The sequence below is a fragment of the Neomonachus schauinslandi genome, chromosome 10 (genome assembly GCF_002201575.2).
Source record: "Neomonachus schauinslandi chromosome 10, ASM220157v2, whole genome shotgun sequence".
Taxonomy (NCBI): Eukaryota; Metazoa; Chordata; class Mammalia; order Carnivora; family Phocidae; genus Neomonachus; species Neomonachus schauinslandi.
Window position 1 is genome coordinate 24,582,972 of NC_058412.1, and position 12,396 is coordinate 24,595,367.

Here is a 12,396-nt window from a genome sequence, read left to right on the forward strand (position 1 = left end):
ACTCATGACTTTCAGGCCACACTCTTTCATAAATGTCCACTGGTCATAACACCCATGGTTTGAATGAAGCCTGCAGCATTGGCCTTGAAATTCAGAGGCCCTGAGAAGTTGAGCCCTGGCTCACACAGATAAGGGCTCTGTAATCTCTAGGGAGGCTGCTCTCGGGGCAAGAGTCTTGTGTGCAGTTCCTGGAGGAGACAAGGAGTTGTGCTCCTAGAAGGAAATGATTCTAGAACTGCCATGTCTTACCTGGACTCTGGAGTCTGTTCTACTCCCCGCTTCAGTTGTACATGACCAGGTTCATCCACTGAGAAATAAGCATCATCATTATGACATAGCTTAAAATTTGTTCGCTTAATACAGAGCAGGGCAAATGGTACTGCCTTCCTTGAAAGATCTCAGTCTAGTCTCATCAAACCTTTCTGGATCATTCCAACCCAGCAGGGGGTCTCAAAGCCCCCATCATTGCATATCTTTTGCTACTCCCTGAGTAGCTAGGCAATGAGAGGGATAGCTGAGGTCGACCAGCTGGCTGGGCCAGGAGGCTCTTTCTAAAGCTCAGTAGGAATAAGTTTAATGTACAGTGAGCTCAGCAGGTGTTCTTCATTCCCTCTTGGATTTATGACTCCCACATAATCCTCTGCTTTACTAAGCTATTGGAAAAAAATAAAATCTGTCTGCCAAGATCCTAAAGCAGCCTTGGCAGCCAGCAATATATAAAGGCCATAATTAGAGGCAGGGGGGGGGACAGCAGCTTGGCTGGCCTTTGACAGACTATCCAATATCCTCAGGGAGAAAAAGTCCCCCTGGAATCAGGAGAGGAGAGGTGGCCTGGGACTTTGTCCTGTGTTTGGGGGAGGAAAGTACCTCACCTTCATTTCTGTCAGGTAGAGTCGTTTTCCATCCTTGGAGAGGTTCCGGAAAGTCTCTAAAGAGGAGGAGAGGAATCAGGACAGGTCAAGGGAGATAAAAGCAAATACAGTGATTCTATGTAAAGTACTCTCTCACCCTCCACAGTGTGCCCAGCCTCCCTCCTGTCTCTTCCCAGCCAAACCCCACACCTGTGGGACAGCTCTCTGTGACCACTCTGGCCCACACACGCCTCTCCCTCTTCTCATGCCCTTGCACTCTGCACCCTTCCACATACAGCTGAGGGGTTGTATGGGCCTGTCTTATCAAGTGTTCTATGGGCACAGTTTGGGGAACCCCCCTTGTCCAACTGAGAATTCTCTGGAGGTTTATGCCTCACCCTTCTCTTTTATGCTCCCAGGGCTCTGTTCTCTCAGTCTTTATTAACTGCCTGGCTCAGAGCTGTGGGGTTTGCAGAGGTGCCTCATGCTGGGGATGGGATGAGGATTAGGATGAGGCCAGACCCCACTTCTACCCCCAACACAACTCTTGAACTATAGTATGGCTTGGGGTTTCACATAGGATTTCATTGGAAAAAAGGGGGTAGGCTGCTAAGAAGTGTCCAAACGTCTGACCTATATAGTTGAATTTCTGAAGCCTTGGGAAAGCCCCCCCTCTGCCCCCACCTATTCACTTGTGTGTGAATTCCTTCAGCAGAGACCCTAATCATTCATTGCAAGACTATAGTGTAGGTTTAAATGGTAAACAACATGAAGAGGGGACACAGTGAGTTAAATTAACCTTGATCCTAAAAAATACACTAAATAGGGTGATGAGGAAATGAGAGACCTGGGATAAGGGAATGTCCTGGACAGAAAGAGTACAGAAGGGATGCAGGGGACCCAGGCTGACTATACCATTACACAGGCTAAGGTTGGCTCTGCCTCTTGGAGCAAGGGTTCCTCATGCAAGACTCCAGCTCACCCCGCTACTGAGGCCTTGCCTAGGCCTGGGGCAGGAGTGCGTTCCTGATCCTCTCCTATGTTTCTTGGCCATTGTGAAGGTCTCCAGGATGTCACCCAGGTGACACTTACTCTCCATGGCTTCAAGTCGCAACAGGAGGCAGACCAGGCTAGGGAAGCTGACCCTGCCACTGTTTTCACTGTACCGGAGGGTCATGAGATCCAGCAGCTCATTGCTGATGGAGGTCCCTGCAAGGAAGTCTGGGCCACAGGGTGGGTTAGTGAGCCGGAGGAAGCTGGGAGCAGGTCCGGTCCTCTGACATGCAAAGTCTGAGAAATGCGCCTGGAGTGGTGGCCTTCCACCACTGTTTCCTATTTAGTCTGGCCCAGGCGCCCATTCATTCCACTTCATATTTTTAATGGTTCTCTTGTTGCCTCCTTCTTCTTGGCTGCTGGGCCCCAGTGACATTGTTGTGGAGTTTGGCCAGATACCAACTCCAGATACTCAAGACACTGACTGCTCTGGGGGTACTTCAGCCTTCATAATTATCGGATAATTCCCATGTGAACAGGGAGCTTCCAGGACACCTGGAGTTTGCTCCCAGCCCTGCATCCATCAGGCCTCTCCCGGTTGGTGACCTGGTGAAACCACCTTGTTTCCCAACCCCATTACTGCATGTGGGTCTTAGGTGTGAATGCCGCTAGTGTGAGCAAGTGTGGTCCCTGGAACTGGGAGATTCAGTCCTACGTTGGTGGATTAGGAAAGAGACTGGTCCTCAGATAGGAGACCACAGTCAGAAGGTGGCCACAGGTGGGTGAGACAGAGGCACCTTGCTCTCTTTGGGCCTGGTTGTCCTACATGTCTAATTATGAGGTCCGGGGGGCACCAACCCCACAGCAGACAACAGCAAACTGGCAAATGGCCATGGCTGCAAGCTTTGGGGGGCAAGCAGAACCTTGCAAGCCAAACCATCCATCAAGGGGGTGAGCCTGGTGGCCTGTGGGCCTCATGCACCAGAGATATTTGGTGTCTCCAGCAGCATTAATAAAATAAGAATTCAAATGCCTTTAGATAGGCCAAGCCCTCTCCAGCTGGCCACATTCAAAAATCACCCTCTTTTCTTATGGTCAGCTCCATGGCCCCTTTCAGTTATCTGCTTGGTCTTTGAAGACTTTTTAGTTGGATTCCAGCTATTCTCTATCTGTCTCCCTTTCATTATTCTGGAGTCATCAGTGTGGTCTCCTATCAGATTTCGTTTTTTCTGTAGCTATTCAGGGGTTTTCAAAGTGCGGTCCACAGACAAAGAGCATTGGCCTCACATAGAAACCTCTTAGAAATACAAATTCTTGAGCCCCACCCAAGCCCTCCCGAATCAGAAGTTTTGGGTGAGGGGTGAGGCTCATCAAGCTGTACTTTAACAAGCTTCCAGAGGGTTCCAGTGCATGCTCAAATTTGAGAACCACTGCCCTCTGGTATGAAGAACAAAGGGGAGGACAGGTGCTAAGGCAGGAAGATGCTTCTCCCTGCTCTCCAGGCTGGGGGCCCGCGGGAGGGAGAACTGTGGAGCATCTCCTTCCGGCGTTTACCTGGGGGGACTCTGATCTCACATTTTCTCAAGGAAGGTGGCAGTTTTCTGACTTAACCTTTATGTGATCCATTTCACCCACCGGTATAGGGCAGGTCATGACTCCTGATCACAGAGTGGTTGAGACAACCAAATGAGATGACATGAGTACAAGTTCTCCCTGAACCCTGAAGCTTTTAGGCGTCCTACCATATCCTTATCATCATCCTAGGCCTGAAAGCTCTTGCCTTCTTGAAGCAGACAGATGACATTTGATTTCACTTAGCTCCAAACCCTCTGTGAGGACAGTGCATCCACCTGCTCATGAGTGTGGAACGCTGACAGCCCAGAGGTTGAGATGGAAGTGCGTCTAAGGCAAGCTTGAGTTCTGAGAGGGTATCAATGACATGGGGTTGTTTTCACACAGTTAGAGCTGTTTGGAGACAAAAGGTGACTGGGAAAATTGACTGGCACACAAGAACTCAGGTTGGGGAGGATGGAGTCTGAGTCCTGAGCCTGGAGGCCCATAGAGGCTGTTGTTAACCGGGGAGGACACAGAGCCTACTGCTCTGCTCTCTCCTGACCATCCAGCTTTGCTGCACCAGCCTTGCCTACAGCGCGCGAGGGGTGTGCACCTCTCTCTCTCTCTCTCACACACACACCCCACCATCACCACGGCCCCAGTCATGATGACTCCGAATGGCCCCTGCTTTACCTGTATCCTTTATAGCCTTCCACAAATCCAAACTCAGGAAAACTCCAGAGCGATTCTGGGTGTTCTGGAAAACACTCTGATTTGGGAAAGGAAGCAAGAAGTCCATGTGAGTGCCCTCACCCATCTTAAAGAGGAAGTCCTGGGGAGAGAGAAGTCCTGGAAATCCCTTTTCCACCCCAGGAAACTGTTCCAATAAACCTTGAGTGGATCGGGCTCAGGGGCAGCTCAGCTAAGGCCCCAGGGAGGCAGCAGGGGGAGCCACCTGGTAAAGCCGACCACCCTGGCCGCCCGCTGTGGGGCTGTGGGTTCCTCTCCCAGGCCTGCACCTTCCTCTCTCCCAACCTCCTTTCTGTCCTTCCCCACCTCCTAGACTGGGCTCCTGACACATGGCAGATTCCTGTGTCCGGGAGGTGTGGAGCTCTCTCAAGACTTTGCATAGGGTGGTGGTTAAAAGCACAGAATTTGCAACCAAACCACTGGGTTTAAATGCTGGCTTGACTATTTACCAGATGTGTAACCATGGGCAAGTGACTTCATCTTTCCAGGCCTCAGTTTCCCCACCTGCATTGCAGTGCCAATTACAGTACGTGCCTCATAGGATTGCTGCTAGGGGTCAATGAACAAATGGTTAGGAAGAGCTTAGGAGGGTGCCTTGCACGGTAGTGAGTACATGTAACAGGCAGGTGGGGACCGCGTCCTGGGTCCTGGCCCACCTGCAGGAGGTAGCAGCCCTAACACAGCCTTGTACAGGGCGGCTCTCCTGCACCCCGGACTTCTCCTCCTCTCCCTGGTTCTCACCCGAATCCTGATCAGCCCTGCACTTCCCGGGTAAGAAACAGCTCGGGCAGGTGACTTTCTGGGAGGAAGCATGCAGCCTCCCCGCGACTGGACTTGGGGCTCCCCGGTTGGGCCTCTGCTCAGCCGCCCCACAGGAATTGTTCCAAGGCAAAATACCCCCAGCAGGTGTGTGACCCACCGATTCCTGGGGGCAATGATCACTGTGAAATAGCAGCCCAAGAACGTTTTCTGGCCTTATTTGGCTTTTGGTGAGTATATAGAAAGCCCTCGATCGGGAGTCCCTCACTCATTCGGTAATTTATTACTTTGGTCATTTGTTGGGCCTTTTTGAGTGCCTGCTGTGTACGAGACACTAAGAAAGGTGCTGGGGGAAGCAGATGAACATGAGGGTGCCCCTGCTCTGCAATCTAATGGGGTGGGGGGAATAGATCAGCCATTACAATGCCCTGTGAGTCCCCTAAGTCAGGGACTAGGTGATACATCCTGGGATAGCCCCACGAGAACACCTTATCTTTTATTGTGGGCTCAGGGGGACGTAACCGGGCCTGGGGGCAGGCGAGGCCTCCCAGGGAAGATTCCTGAAGCTGGACAATCAGGGTGCTCGGTCCTGGCCAGGATCCAAGTCTCAGAGCTGGGGGCTGAAGGAGTGAGTGGGAGGAGTCCAAGGGCTCCTCCTGGACCCAAACCAGGGTCCCTGCTCCAGGGTCTTGTGTACAGCTCTGATGAGCTTAGACCTTGTCCTGAGAACAACTGAGAGGCCACAGGCCACATCTGTGATCTTGTCGTACCTGGCAGATAGGATGGCGAACAAGTGCACAGGGGTAATGTCTCAGGGAGCGGGGGGAGGGGGAGACTGGGGAGGGGTGATGCTGGCTGGCAGTCTTAGCTACCGTCCATGGTGACCCCTCTCTCCTTCAACCTCCTGGAGTACCCTTCACCCTGCCACTTGCTTGGGCATTGCCTCATGTCTTCTAGTGGTGCGTGTAGTCTCCCTGAACAAAATGTGAGTCCTCTTGAGGGCAGGGCTGGGTTCCTCTTCTTTCACGCCCCTCAGACTGTGCAGGTAGGGCAGCACCCAGTAGAAATTTGCTAAATGGGACACAAAGAGAAAATGCTGGTACCTGGCAGTGGACAAGCCGGCCCCACAGCCTTGCAAACTGCTCTTGATCAAGCCACCCGTTCACTTTCAGCTGGAGGGGCGTTAAGAGTGGACCGTGCAGCACGTGGGGGCAGAGGCCCTGCCCACAGAGCCAGGAGCAGTTCCATCCATCAACTAGTAGCACCGTCAGTCCAGTGTCACCTGGACGTGGCCCCACCCTAACTGCAGACTCAGCCCTGTGTCTGCAGGGGCCTGGCTTAGCTTCATTTTAAGAGGAAAACGGGCAACTGGAAGGGGAAAGAAGCCCTGAGAAAAGGGGGCCAGCATCACGTGCATCCAGGGGAAGAGAGAGCCCGGAACACAGCCTGCACCGGGTGGAGTGGGGCCCCTGGCAGGGGAGAGTGGGGAGGATCATGAAGGGTCACTGCAACCCCTGAAGCAGCATGTGGGTGCAGCTAGGTGGAGGGAAGGCGGTACAGCCAGCCCTGGTCACCCCGTAGCAGTACAATGGGTTTAACAAGACCTAATTCGAGGAAAAGAATCTATCTCTGAGTTGCTGCAGGGGAGCGGTGGGTGGGTGGGAAGAAGGGTAGAACAGACCTGTCTGCTTTGCAGGGCTCCGGCAGACACCACCTCCCCCGGGGGTGACCCGCCCTGGGGTTGTGGGGAGCCATGGGGCCCTTCTGATTCTCCTGTGGGGGTTGGGCAGTGTCTCCAGGTGATTCCAAACCAGGGCCAGCAGAGACAGGGCTCGATTTGCGATTTCATCAAGAAGCACTCTTGTTCGACAATGGCCGGCCTCCCATTCCCAATCGGGCCTTGTTAACAGTGAAGGAGCCCGATCAGTCTCACTCCAGGGAGGCTGCATACACTGAGGGGAGGGTCACAGGGCGCAGCTGGGAGCCAGTCTCTCCGGGGGCGGGCAGGGGAGAAATAGCTCCTTGGAGGTGGCGGTCAGGACGGGAGTCAGGAGCCCTGGGCTTGATTCCCAGCCTGGCCACTGGTGCCCACGGACAGCTCGCTCCTCCCGCCCCGACCTCCGCCGCCGTGGCGTGGTAGCACTAACGGGGTACAGCTCTCTGTAGACCCAGGCGTTTTCTCCAAGTTCCAGTGGTTGTTCTCTTTACTGAATTGGGGCTTGTTGAACAAGGGATTTAGGGAAGACTCATCCAGGGTAAGGGGAGGGTGAGAGGGAAACAGCCCCCATTGGTGCTGCCAGGAGGCAGTGCAGAATGATGTTAGGACACAGATTTGGAGTCTGCAAACTCTTCAAATCCAGGCACAACTTCGGACTGGCTGTGGGATTACTTAATAAGCTGCCTAGCCTCTCCGAACCCCTCTCTCACCGTGTGATGGATCATACTTCTTACATCATAGGGGTTATTGCAAGGACTACAAGGAAAGTATATATCCCAGTACAATTCTTGGCATGCCAAGATGCTTGATAAATGATAACCATTGGCACTGTTGCTATGGTTGTTCGGGAGAGGTAGTGAGTTAGCATAGAATCCACAGGAACCCAGGCTCTTGGGTGAGCCCTTAGAACCAAAGAGGAGAAAACACTGTGAGTGAAAAGCATTCCTAATGTCCTAATGAGACCCCCAGGGAAGTCCAAAGAGCAGACGGGCTCATAGAGCTGCCAGAGAAGGGGAGAGAAGACTGCAAAGGATACATCCATCAGAGCCACGATGCTCCGGCACTCATCCAAAGAGAACGTGTCCCCTGGAGTTCCTGGGGGTGGAGAACGGGAAGGACGGAAATGTTGGGGGTGGGGGTGACACTAGACTGGCTCAGCAGTGGGGATGAGGGTGGGGCCAGTAGGCCTGTGGGGTCTGACCTTACCCTTCAGGAGCTCCTGGCTGAGAAGGCTCTGAAGCTGGGTGGCATCCATGTTCAGTCCCTGATCCAAACAAGAGAGGAACGCAGAAATCCCGTCAGTGCTCAGGAGCTGAGGGGCACGCCTGCCTTCCTCTGTAGAAGTGCTCAGACCTCCAAGCCTTCGGTTCCCACCCAGCGCCCATCTAGCCTGTCATGAAGCCTTTCCCAATTGCTCCAGGTCATGGCGATGCTCCCCACCTGAACGTCTGTAGTGCTCATCACTCCTGACATTTGATAGCACGTGTGGGTCGCCTTGCACTTCTCTCTTCCTTTACTATTGGACAGAAAGCAGTAGTTTCTTCCTCTCCACCATACATGGCACTTGGGAACCCCTCGGGAGAAGTGTTGAATGAATCGACTCAGCCCTGTAGGTGTGTTTTCCCATCTGCTTCCAGAAAGGGATGGAGAGAAAATAGGACTGTTGAGAGAGTGAGTGTGAGCATGAGCATGTGTGTGTGCGCAGAGGAGATGAAAGTGTCAGGAATCTAGGCTAAGAGAAGCTGATCTAATGGAGCACATTACTTAGCATTAGTCTTCCTAGCCACTGAACCATAAAGGAAGTCAAGGTTTTCCTTGGATTAAAAACAGGAAGAAATGGAGGCTGAGGGGAGAGAAACTTTTCCCAGCCTGAACTTCTGAAGTTGTTAACTGCATTCAGTCTTCTCCCAGGGACATTGAGCAGCTTTGTGGGGGGCGTCTTCCACGATGATTCCACAGAGAAGAAGAGCGGTGCTGCGCACGGCCATTTCTCACATGCAGGCTGGTAAAAGCTGAGGGGCTGATGTGACATCAGCATTCTGGGAGAGCTTCACGTCGGGGAAGGAGCCAGAGTGAGGTCCCTCAGCAGATGGCTTTGCAGAGTGGGACGGGGTTGGGGGGGAAGAAGGTGTCTCTTTGGGTTCTTCTGAGAATGGACACCCCACAGACCCACAGACATGCTATCCTCGGGGTTGGTTGGCCTCACCACCTAACTGACAGCAAGAGCAGCCCCACAGCCTGTCCTCAGGGGAGAACCCCTTTCATTGCCCCTGAGAAAAACATGCTGCCAGTGTTTGAAATTGGCCCTCAGGCCATGCCTCCAACATCTCATTGGCTGGGTTACATCAGAACAGTCGCACTGTGCGCCCACTATCAACAGAGTTTTTTCCTCCAAAGAATCATGGCACCTAACTTGCAGAGCTGTTGGCAAGGAACTCTAACTTATGTGGAGTCACCAACTAGAATATAAGTAGCTTTGGGACACGGACCATGTCTCCTTCCTTCTGCATGTCTCTCTACCCTAGGACAGTCCCTGACCTGGACCAAAATGTTTGAGGAAATGAGGATAGGAATGGAGATGAAGATTGCCTTAAACAAATACCCAAAGAATTGCACGTCTGTCTCCAGCACCTCCACATAAGATTCCCTGAGGACTGATGTTTTGCATTCCCAAAGCTTAGTGCGGTGCTTGGAATATTTGGTACATGTTTGCCAATTGAATAAATGGATAGATGGCCATGACCTGACTCAGAGGCTGAGCATGTCCTTCCTTTCTCCCAGGCAGCCCCTGGGTTATAGTAGCGTCACCACTGTCACGGCTGATGTAGGTAACTCATGGTAGTGGTAGCGTGTCATTGAGTTCACTTAAGGCTAGTTAAACAGATAACAAGAGATCAGGAGAGAGGACTCCGTGAGCGCGTGCACAGACATTTTGCTTTCAACTTTCCTTTGCGGATACAGCCTTCGAGGACAGTTCACGGATTGTGCAGAATGACGCCAGGTTGGCCCTGTTCAAGGGTGCTCAGCCAGGGGCTGAAAAGGGGGTGCAGTCCAGTCTATTCCGCTTCTGAGCTGTGCACCTTGGCACAGAGCTGCATGCGTCTTTTAATTCCTACAAAGGCCCCATCTAGGCTACCAGTTACCCTCAACGAGGAGACCTTTGGTGGTTGTTTGGAAAAACCCTGATTAGAGGGAATCTGTACCATTTGTCATGTGACAAATTATATTTTTTAATTCAGATGTGCAGGTGCATGAGCCATGTTGCGGATTTTGCCATCTGCCCCTGAAGGAAGCCTGGTCTCAGGTATCCTAATTAGGTCCTGCTGATTGCCTCGGGGCAGTAAACTTAGTTTGGACATCTGCTCTGGGGAAGCTAATCTTGTTTTAATTCAATGCAGATTGACTGAGCACCTTCTCGGGGCCAAGGACAGTGATAGATATTGGGGACAAGGAATGCATATAATGCCATCCCTGCCTTTGGGAGCTCACAGACTGGGGATAATCATTTGGGCAGACCTTGTCTTGCATCAAGTGAAGTGCCTTCTGAATCAGCCCAGATGTGGACCTGAATCCTGGGCCCATATTGATTTCAAGGAGGTCCATATTGAGCGGCTCCTTAAAACATATTCCCCTCACGACAGGCACATTCTTCATTTCTCCTTGCTTTTCCCTCTGGGCCCAGGCTGCCTGAATAATTCCCTTTTAAGCTGCCTCCTAGTTACCCCATTAGCCCTCTGAATGCCTGGCATCCTTCCTGTCCCTGGCCTCTGCCTGGCCCAAGACTGGCATAGTACACATGGTCATATCTATCTATCTATGACTTTGCACTTCCCAAACCAACATGACTATTAATGGCAAAAGGCCCATTGTGCAGAGCCCTTGGCAGCTGTTTTTATCCTGGCAAGTCAAGGAGTTCTTTATAACGGTTTATTAAACCATTAAGAAAATCCTTTGTGCACATAGGTGGCTTGGCAGGAAAAACACGGCTGGTGTTTTCTGAAGCTGGCTGGCTCCCGGGAGGAATGACACCAAGGGAAGTGGCAGAGCAGAAGGAAAGATTTCAGGGGGTATTGCCAGTTATTTGTTTAAAGATTTATTTATTTATTTATTTTTTAATAAAGATTTTATTTATTTATTTAACTGACACAGAGAGAGAGAGAGAGAGACAGCTAGAGAAAGAACACAAGCAGGGGGAGTGGGAGAGGGAGAGCAGGCTTCCCACCAAGCAGGGAGCCCGACGCGGGGCTCGATCCCAGGACCCTGGGATCATGACCCGAGCTGAAGGCAGCCGCTTAACCGACTGAGCCACCCTGGTGCCCCTGTTTAAAGATTTAAAATACCCCCCCACCCCCATCATTAGCCCCACCCTCACCAAGCTCTGCATTCCAGCCCAGATGTCACCCAGCTAGGATGCCACTTCTATCCAGGGCTTGGTAACCAGATCGGTTCTGGAGACATCCAGGGAGAGAGGTTGACAAAATGACCCACCAAGTCACTTTTCTTCTCTGTATCCTGATAAGAGCCTGGTGGCTCCATCACTCATCCCCGTGCTAAGTACTGTACCTGTTGATCATATCTGTGGAAGATGCTTTCTTGGGAGCCATTTTCCGGAAGACTTGTCCGGATCAAAGGGAAAAGAGTCAATATCAAATTTCTGAGGAAAGAAGCTATCTGTCTGGTACAGCAAAGGCACAAGAACCACTCCCCACACCTGGATCTGAGTCAGAGGCTTCATCCAGCAATCGGATAAAACTTGTAGGGGAATGAGAACACCAAAGTTTGTGGAAGGAAGATGACTGGGCCCAGCCTGACCTTGGAGGCTTGGTCTTTTCCCCCCTGCCCTGCCCCTTTGAGCCATCATCAGCCCTTTATGGTGTCTCTGTTTTCATTGGTCAGTGCTGAGGTAAGAAGGAGACAGAAGTTCTTGGGGATGGGATGTGGCCAATGAAGCTGGCCAATGAAGCCTTCACATACCTACCTTTGGTGCTGTAAGGTTGAAATTGCTGCCCAGATTCCTAGAAAAACAGGGAAACAGTGTGACAAGGATGAATGGCTCACTATTTAAAGGAAGCTTGTATATGGAGGACACCCTAGGTGGCACTGGACATTTACACCAAGGATCTGAGTGAAGGGCCCTCAGCACAGTGGGATGTGATGTGGGCAACCATGACAGTCAGCAGACAGGTAAGCATCATAACCACTTGTCCAGTCTTTTGACTGGCCACCATCTGGTCTTCAAACTATTTAGCAAATGGTTCCTTTCACAACCAGATACACATGTACAGTGACCCCCATTGCCAAGACAGCAGATAAGCTTTGTCTTATGTTCCAACCCTGGTGGTACAGTGGCTATCCGGTATGCCGGACTGAGGCACCATCCATGCTCACCTGTTAAGATGGTCATGATTATAGCAATGTCTGCCTCAGGCCCAACAGGGGATCAGGTGCCCAGCAGGATGTGTACTTGTTGATCCCAGTCTTGACCATGGACTTAACACTCAAGACTCTCCATGACTGGCCTCTGTCTTTCAGGCCCATATTTCACGGTCTCCCTGATGTACCCCACCCCACCCCCTGGTCACATTTCAGACAACTGCCCTGCATGCCATGTATGATCTTCCTGGGCATATGGCTGACATCACTTATCTATACTTCCCGGGCATATGGCTGACATCGTGCTCACCCACTTCCCTCATGCTTTTTTTCTTCTACCTGCACTACCTTTTCCTTTAAGCATTAGACTATGTTTTCCATCAAGGACTAGCTCAAATG

General features: G+C 51.7%; 1 protein-coding gene across 1 annotated transcript in view; it reads right to left on the reverse strand.

The window, feature by feature from the left end:
- Window positions 1–280: 280 nt before the first annotated feature.
- The window catches only part of CAPN13 (calpain 13), a 50,673-nt gene continuing 38,557 nt past the window's right edge, over window positions 281–12,396 (reverse strand). Inside the window, 9 exon segments of the mRNA XM_021697707.1 lie at window positions 281–307; window positions 873–928; window positions 1,944–2,072; window positions 4,092–4,167; window positions 6,011–6,079; window positions 7,661–7,719; window positions 7,831–7,888; window positions 11,188–11,249; window positions 11,608–11,639. Of these exon segments, the coding sequence (XP_021553382.1) occupies window positions 281–307; window positions 873–928; window positions 1,944–2,072; window positions 4,092–4,167; window positions 6,011–6,079; window positions 7,661–7,719; window positions 7,831–7,888; window positions 11,188–11,249; window positions 11,608–11,639 (568 nt within the window).